Below are 8,712 nucleotides of genomic sequence, written 5' to 3' on the forward strand. Positions count from 1 at the left end.
TCATCTTAGCTCTAAATTTTGTCTCTGTACCTATATCCTTTCATGAGTATTTTGTTCCTTATTCTAAGGAGGAATGAAGTATCCACATGATGGTCATCCTTCTTGGTTTTCTTGTGTTTTTTATAGCATATTTTTAAAAATTACTACTACACTTATTTACTTGTGTCTGTGCCGTGGCGTGCTTGTGGAGATCAGAGGGCAGATTGTAAGATTTTGTTCTTTCCTCCCTTTCTCCATGTAGCTTCTGGAGATCAGACTCAGGTCCTCAGGCTTGTTGGCAAGTGTGTTTAGCTAGCACTGAGCAATCTTGCTGGTCCTGGCTTTTACAGTATTTAAATTGCAAAATATACTAGAGACCAGCTTGGAATCTCATTACAAATACAGATGTTAGTCTTGCTTATGTGTCTTTTCTCTTTGTAATAAGCTGTGTTCCTATTGGTTCAGTGATTTTTGCCAGCCATCTATAATTATTCATAGGCAAAGAACCAGAAATGAGCAAGGATTACTTGTTTATCCATCTCTGTAATTATAATGTGATCCCACTACAATTATCCTGATCAAAGAATGTCCCTTATTATTTATTAAATAAGTATTATTTATTATTTATTATAGTAGGTATTCTCCAAGAGCCTATGAAATATTGTCTGGCTGGTTTTCTTCCTTTAGAATGTATACAAAAAAATTGTGCTTTTTTTTTTCTTCTTTATTTTTTTACTTATTTTTTTTAAGACAGAATCTTGCTATGTAGCCAAGTTGGTCTCAAGCTTTTGATTGTCCCACCTTAGCAATGTTAATATTAAAGCTGTAAGCCACCACAGGCAGCACAGATATCATGGCAATGACTGAACTGTAAAAAAAATAAAAGTAATAAAAACAAAACCAATTTTATTGGACTGGAGAGATGGCTCAGTGACTGCTTTTCCAGAGGTCCTGAGTTCAATTCCCACCAGCCACATGGCGGCTCATAACCACCTGTAATGGGATCTGATGCCCTCTTCTGGTGTGTCTGAAGACAGTGACAGTGTACTCATATCAATAAAATAAATAAATCTTTAAAAAATAAAAACATATAAAGAAAATTCAAAACTTTATACAGGTCTTTTGCCTGCATGTGCACCACATGCTTGCTTTGTGTCCTCAAAGGTCAGAAGAGGGAATTGAGTGCCCTGAAGCTGGAGTTACAGATTATAAACAGTCATGTGGAAGCTAGGAATCAAACCTGGGTTCCCTGGTTTGATTAGAATAGTCTTAAACCCCAAACCATCTCTTCCAGCCTTATTTTGTGGTCTTTAGCTCTAAGGAAAAAAAAAAAGAGAGAGAGAGAGAGAGCAGAAGAAGATTGATTCAGTGTGGCAGAGATGGGCAAAGAGATCCAAAAGACCCATCAACTCTGTTTTTAGGGTCCTAAAATGAAATCAGAACTTAAATAGAAGACCAAGGGTATGCACATCTAAACAGGGCTGGTCAAGATGCGGTTCCCACCCCCCACTGAGCCATCCTTGACCGTAGGCTGTCCTGTAGGATGGCTTCACAGAATGTTAAACTCTGGGAAGTCTCTTTCCAGGACATAATCCACACTGGCTGGCAGCCTTTCCTTCTCCAGCATGCAATTTCTGGAGAATTCCCACGTCTTTAAAGTCCATTGTTTCGATAGTCCCAGATTGAGAGATACCGCGTCTCATTAGAGTATTTTCATTTCTGCCAGCACAGTTTTAACAGTAAGTACCTTCACCTCCTGAGCCATCTTGCTGACCTCTTTATTTGTAACTTTTAAATACATTTCTATTAAGTGATCATTCAAAATCACAATTAAATACCACATACTTCATGGTTAGTTCAGGAAAGATAAAAGGTAACTATAGAATTTAGAGAAATGCATATATTCCAGTTAAAGTTCTGCATTTTTCTCAAATTTTACTTTATAGTAACTTGGAAGATTCTTGAATTCCCACTTCATTTTTCATCCTACTCTGGTGTTCTGGTTCCATTATGATGTAGCATACAACCACATGTGAAAGACTTTTAAATCCAAGAATTTGGTGGGCCTGACACCTGCTTTTCACATTTTATTGTGAGCCTTGCCAAAACAGAACAGAGCAGAACAGAACAGAGCAAGGCAAACAAAGAGAAATCCTGAAACCCAAATGAAAATTGTGATATTGGATTGTTTGTGGCCCTGAAAAATAGCCACTTCATGATTCAGCTTAATAGAAATCCATCTTTCTGTCTCATACTACTTTATAACTCATTTCTCTGGTGTGTGTGTGTGTGTGTGTGTGTGTGTGTGTGTGTGTGTGTGTGTGTTCGTGTGCGCACGTGCATGTGTATGTGTGCCTATATATCAGCTTGAACACATTAATAATAGACTTGGAGTGCCCAAAGTGTGTCAGAGTTGCATTATGATTAAGAAATTAAAAAGCACCATCCTTTGGTGTAATTTAACCAAGGTTGAACCAAGATTTGAATTCTGCTTTTCTTTTCCTCGTGTCTTCTGTTTGTTGTAATAATCTGAATCTGTGCCTGCCTGAATGCAGTCATGTGACTCTCATTGTGTGTGTGTTTCTTTGTGTTCCTAACAAAGGACTTTGCTCTCTTTTATTGAACACCACAGAACATACCACATGGGGAAGGAAGGAAGGAGGGATGCTTTGTAGAAATCTTTAATAGAATTTTATAAGGGATTACGTCATTGGGTCTAACTGACCCAGATAACAAGGAGACAAATGTTATCAAGCAATGTCTGTACGTGTCTTTAACATTTATGGTGGATATTCACTCATTTTACAAGGTTGCTTTCAATCTATATTTGCTGTTTCTCACACACATACACACTCATTTATGGGTCAGGGCAAGGAAGAATACATAATTTAAGATTATAATTTAGATTGTAAAGGTTCTACAGAGCTCTGGCTGTCCTAGAACTTCCTGTGTTCCCTTAGTGCTGAGATGAAAGACGTGCGCCACCTTGCCCCTCGATGCATCATTCTCTTAAAGGCATTCTGTGTGTCTTCAAGGTGTATTACTAACTGTGGCTGGGAGGTCCAGCAAAAGTTCCAGTCTTTTAGAATGTGAGATATTTTTATGTTGTGTTGCTACTCGTGTGTATTTGGCTGTGTATATATGTATATGTAAATACTTATGGAGAGCAGATGTCAACTTTGTGTGTCTTTTCTAGAGCCATTCACTTTCTTTTTTGAGACAGAGTCTCTCATTGTCCTGGAGCTTTCCCAAGTAGGCTAGGCTGGCTAGCCAGTGAGGCCCAGGCTGTCTCCCTGGTGTCTGCCTGTCTGTCTCCCTAGTCCTGGGATTGCAGGTGCACAGCCCTGAGCCTGGCTTTTTTTTTTTTTTTAACATGGGTTCTGGAAATTGTGCTTGCATGACAAGCCCTATCCTTACTTCAGCCATTTCCTTTTTTCTTGAGACAGAGTCTTGCTGTGTACCCATTCCTTCCTCCTTAGCCTCCCAAGTAAGTGCTAGAATAATGGACATCGGCCACCACGCCAAGTTTCCATTCATGTCTTTTAGCCTTGATGTCTGGGAAGAAAATGGCAGCCTCCAATTAGTTCTAACTTGTATACCTTTGAGAAAAGCCAACTTACAGGGGTTGGCTGGACTTGAGTCCCAGTGGCAGGTACAGGTGAGACTCTTGTGTTCCTTTGTGCTCAGTGTGCTATAAGATTGTTCCCATGCCCCGTCAGTTATCTGCGGCGGCAGTGGCTGCTGCTGCTGCTACCATTCTGTTGTTTTGTTTTCTGAGGCATGGTCTCACTTTGTAGCTGTGGCTGCCCCGGAACTCACCATATAGGCCAGACTGACCTCGAGCTCACAGGGATACCCCTTCCCCTGTTTCTTTCCCATGTGTTAGATTAAAGGTGTGTGTCACCATACCTGGCCTCACTTTTATTTTTTATTTGTTTGTAGATAGAGATTTTCTAGAAGTCAGAACTGGGGCAACATCCCAAACATTATTTGCGAGTTTATAACATAGAAAGAAAAGAGAATGCAAGAGGGTCCCTGAAGAGTAGAGTGGCCATACAGCGTCTGTGTGTTCATTTGGCACTCTGGTGTGAGGCTATCCTTCACTAACACGGGTTTATGACATGGTTGTATTAAGGTTACTTTTAGAGGGATTGGGATTTAATGGTTTCAGCTATCTTTTCTTGAACACTAACCTTTTTCCTGGTTTTTGTTTGTTTTGTTTTGTTTAACTTAAGTATAGATCAGTGAGTAGATACAAAGAACTTCCTGTGTGCCTAACTATATACCAAACATCAAGATGAAAGTATGCTGACATAAAGAGCTCTTGCCCCTTCCTTTATAGAAGGTTCTGATCCAGTTAGCAGTTAGGACCAGTGAGCACATGGCATGTGGGGAGAAAAGGCCAGAGCAGCAATTGAAATTATTGCTGATGTTGAAGTTGGAATTTAAAATTTTTTACTATCAATATTGGTGGTTGTTTTTGTTATTATTGTTTGAGACAAAGTCTAACTGTGTAGCCTTGGCTGCCTGAGACTTTGCTATGTAGACAGGCTAACCTCTTAACGCATAAAAATTCACTTGCCTTTCCCTCCAGAGTGTGACCATGCTTTATTATTTGTGTGTGTGTGTGTGTGTGTGTGTGTGTGTGTGTATGATGTGTGTGTGAGTGTGGTGTATTTGGAGGTCAGAGGACGGCTTTTGGAAGTTGATTCCCTCCTCCACCATAGGGTGCCGGAGATCAGATTGTCAGGCTTGCACTCACTCACTGAGCCATGGCACTGAATAGAAGTGGGAAGATTTGAGAATCTAAAACAAAGCCAAGCGCAGGTGTGCTGACCTCATCTAGATTGCAGTTTGCTTTAAGGTTTGGATTACTGAAGCAGGGTATACTAGGGGCCAACTTTAATCCCGGCACTCAGGAGGTAGAGGCAGGTGGATCTGAGTGTGAGGACCACTAGGGCTACACAGAAAACCCTGTCTTGAAAAACAGCATAACAAAAAGTTGGGGCTGGAGAGTGGTTAAGAGTACTGGCTACTCTTCTGGGGGACCCAGGTTCAATTCCTAGCACCCAGATGGCAGCTCACAAGTGTCTGTAACTCCAGTTCCAGTAGATCCAACACCCTCACACAGACATACATGCAGGCCAAACACCAAGCATGCATAAAAATAAGTGATTGATTCTTTTCTTTTTTCCTTCCTTCCTTCCTCCTTTCCTTTTTCTTTCTTTCTTTTTTTTTTTTAAAGATTTATTTATTTATTATATGTAATTACACTGTAGCTGTCTTCAGACACTCCAGAAGAGGGTGTCAGATCTTGTTACGGATGGTTATGAGCCACCATGTGGTTGCTGGGATTTGAACTCCGGACCTTTGGAAGAGCAGCAGTCAGGCGCTCTTACCCACTGAGCCATCTCACCAACCCCCTTTCTTTCTTTTCTTTTTACAGTTTCTACACATCCAAAAGCCAGCTCTTTTGTAACAGTTTCACTCCCCGGATAAAACTAGCAGGAAAGAAGGTATGTTTCCCCTGTTTGACCAGCTTTCAGGGGCTGTCACCCAGCTGTGTATTTATTCGGATCTTGAGTGCTTCCACCTTCCCTCTCCCCTGCCTAGGGTCATAAACAGGGTTTAAATTTTTTTGTATGTTGAAACTTTAAGGAGGGGCTGGCGCTATAGCCCAGTGTAGAAAACTTTCCTAAGCACACACGCATAAGACCCTGGATTCAGTCCCCAGCAGGAAAGCAGGCTGCCTGGCTCTAGTAAAGTTTGGGGAGTGGGGTGGGGGGAGAGTTCCTTTCATTTTGATGTGACTGGCATAGTTCCAATACTGAAGCCTCTATTATTTGAGATGAGGGTAATGAGAGAACTACACGTTGTAGCAAAGGAGAAATACAAAATTGTAAATGGTCACATTGTGGTAGTAAGTAAATCGAAATTTAAACGTGGAGATTTTTTTTTTCTCTGCTTACCACAAAATATGCTAATAATTCTAGATACTAGGAAAGGTGGTAACATTGGAGCTGGGGTTCCTGGTTGATATATGATACTTTGACAAAGCAGGGTAGCCATGTGTATCAAGTGTACTGGGAATGTTTATGCCATTCCATGTAGCTTGATCATTTTAGAATAATTTCTGATTGTTGGTATGGGAGATTTGAAAGACTCATTAGAACACTTTTTTTTTTCTTTTTTTTTTTTCTTTTTATTTTCATTAGAACACTTTTAAGAGTGATAGCTCAGCCAGGTTGGTGGCATGTTTCCTTAATCCTGGTACTCAGAAGGCTTAGGCAGGGGGAGTGATGTGAGTCTGAGGCTAGCCTGGTCTACGTAGGAAGTTTCAAATTCATCAGGCCTACAAAGTGATACCCTGCCTCAAAAAAGGAAGAAAGGAAGGAAGGAAGGAAGGAAGGAAGGAAGGAAGGAAGGAAAGAAAAGAAAGAAAGAAAGAAAGAAAGAAAGAAAGAAAGAAAGAAAGAAAGAAAGAAAGAAAGAAAGAAAGAAAAGAGGCTTATAAGACCTCAGAATCCTTCCCCATTTTCTCCATCTTAGTAAGCTTTGTAAGTGTGTGGACTGCTTGGCTCTGATAAGGATATATATATATATATGCAGACCTGGTGGTATTTTAGGATGAGGAGACATCAGATAGGACCTAGCCATAGTAGAACAAACACAGTAAGGAGTGGAATGACCAAGAGAGAAAATATAGGCTTGGGTTTTTGTTCTTTGTTTTGTTTTGTTTGCTAGGTATGTGACTTCAGCAAATCCTTTATTTTGTGAAGAATTGAATATGTCTTAGGATTTTTGCCAACAAAATACCAAGACCAAAACCAAATTGGAGAGAAAATGGTTTCTTTGGCTTACAAATCCTAAATCATATTCCATTGAGGGAAGCTAAGGCAGGAGCTCAAACGGGGGGACCTAGCAGCAGGAACTGGGGCAGGGATTATGGAGGGATGCTGCTGTTGGCTTGCTCAGGCTGCTTTCTTACATAGCACAGGACCACCAGCCCAGGGTGCTAATAAGGAAACATGACATTTTCTTAATCAAGGTGCCATCCTTCCAGATGACTCTAACTTGTGTCAATTGTCATAAAGTTAGCCAACATACTTCCCTGTCCAGTTCCCCTATGTCCCATCTGGATAAGGTTCTGCAAATAAATCAATTGCAAGGTGGGAATTAAAAGACTTAGCAGGGCTTGACACTGTGGTAGGCAGGTATCAAGTGTTAGCACCCTTTTTGTAAGTTACTAAATAGCTAGGATGGGGAGTAGCACACACTGTGTTGTTCTATCAGAGGAATGATAAATTATCTATTTAATTTTTCAGTCTGCCTCTGAGAAAACCAAAAATGGTCGTGATACATGTGAGTATTTTTAACATTGTTTTTCATCACTTTTAGAAATAGCTAATTCATGGCAACAGAATAATATGAAATATCATAAAAAGGTTCATGTGAAGGTCAAGACACCCATGTTCCTTATGTCACCTTTGGAATGTTCTTAGCCCCTTTGTACCTTATAAGCTGCAGTGAATGGGGCACTTCTGGAGTCAGGTAGAAAGTGGTAACTCACTGGGCATGCTCAGCCAGGATTTAAAGCAAGGCTATAAAAGACTAAAGTGCTTGTACTGCCTTTCTTTTAACTCTATACTTTTATTTTATTTATTTATTTCTTATTGTTTTCTTTTACAAGTCAGGGTTTTCTCTGTGCAGTCCTGGCTGTCTTGGAACTTTCTCTGTTCACCAGGCTGGCCTTGAACTCATAGAGATCTGCCTGCCTCTACCTCCCGAGTGCTAGGATTAAAGGTGTGTGCTGCCAGGCTGGTGAGATGGCTCAGCAGACAAGAGCACCCGACTGCTCTTCCAAAGGTGCAGAGTTCAAATTCCAGCAACCACATGGTGGCTCACAACCATCCTTAACAAGACCTGACTCCCTCTTCTGGAGTGTCTGAAGACAGCTAAAGTGTACTTACATATAATAAATAAATAAATCTTAAAGGTGTGTGCTACCATTGCCTGGCAACTCTTTTAACATCACTTTGACATTTATGTCTGTCCTAACCTGATGATTGGGTTATTATTCCATCTTGGTCTTAGTAGAGTATCACCTGTGCCTTTCAGATTTTGATGGCCCTCTGTAGGTCGTCTCTCTATAGATAGGCGTGCCTCTAGTGATATCTCTAAGTATCTTTAGATTATCTTAACTGTATTATTTGTGTTTTACAGCTCTCGGGACTCCAAAGGAATCTGAAAACACCCTTCCCATCCAAGTAGATTATGATGCCTATGATGCTCAAGTATTCAGGCTGCCTGGCCCATCCCGGGCTCAGCGCCTCGCCACCTGCAGGTTTTTTTCTCAGATTCTTTTGGGGGTCATATAAAATTATTTAGCGGCCAGAGATGGTGGTGGCATAGGCCTGTAATCTAGCACCCAGGAGGCAAATGTGGAAGGATTTCAAGTTCAAGGCCAGCCTCAGTTATATAGTGAGATTATATCTCAAGAAAAAATAAATGAGTAAAGAAAACCTGAGGGTTGTGGTGGCACACACCTTTAATCCCAGCACTTGGAAGGTAAAGGCAGGTGGATCTTCATAAATTCGAGCCAACCTGGCCTACAGAGTTGAGTTCTAGGATAGCCAAGACTACAGAGAAACCCTTTCTCAAAACAATGGAAGAAAGAGAAAGGCAGAGAGAGAGAGAGAGAGAAGAAGAAGAAGAAGGAGGAGGAGGAGGAGG

At 40.8% G+C, this 8,712-nt stretch overlaps 1 protein-coding gene across 13 annotated transcripts in view; it reads left to right on the top strand.

The window, feature by feature from the left end:
* The window catches only part of Depdc5 (DEP domain containing 5), a 128,199-nt gene that overhangs the window by 42,097 nt on the left and 77,390 nt on the right, over positions 1-8,712 (top strand). For all 13 annotated transcript variants that reach the window (XM_029545144.1, XM_021210251.2, XM_029545146.1 and 10 more), the window contains 3 exons: positions 5,426-5,495; positions 7,305-7,341; positions 8,203-8,323. In XM_029545144.1, the coding sequence (XP_029401004.1) occupies positions 5,426-5,495; positions 7,305-7,341; positions 8,203-8,323 (228 nt within the window). The remainder of the gene's footprint in view (positions 1-5,425; positions 5,496-7,304; positions 7,342-8,202; positions 8,324-8,712) is intronic.

This window comes from Mus pahari, chromosome 13 (genome assembly GCF_900095145.1).
Source record: "Mus pahari chromosome 13, PAHARI_EIJ_v1.1, whole genome shotgun sequence".
Classification (NCBI taxonomy): domain Eukaryota; kingdom Metazoa; phylum Chordata; class Mammalia; order Rodentia; family Muridae; genus Mus; species Mus pahari.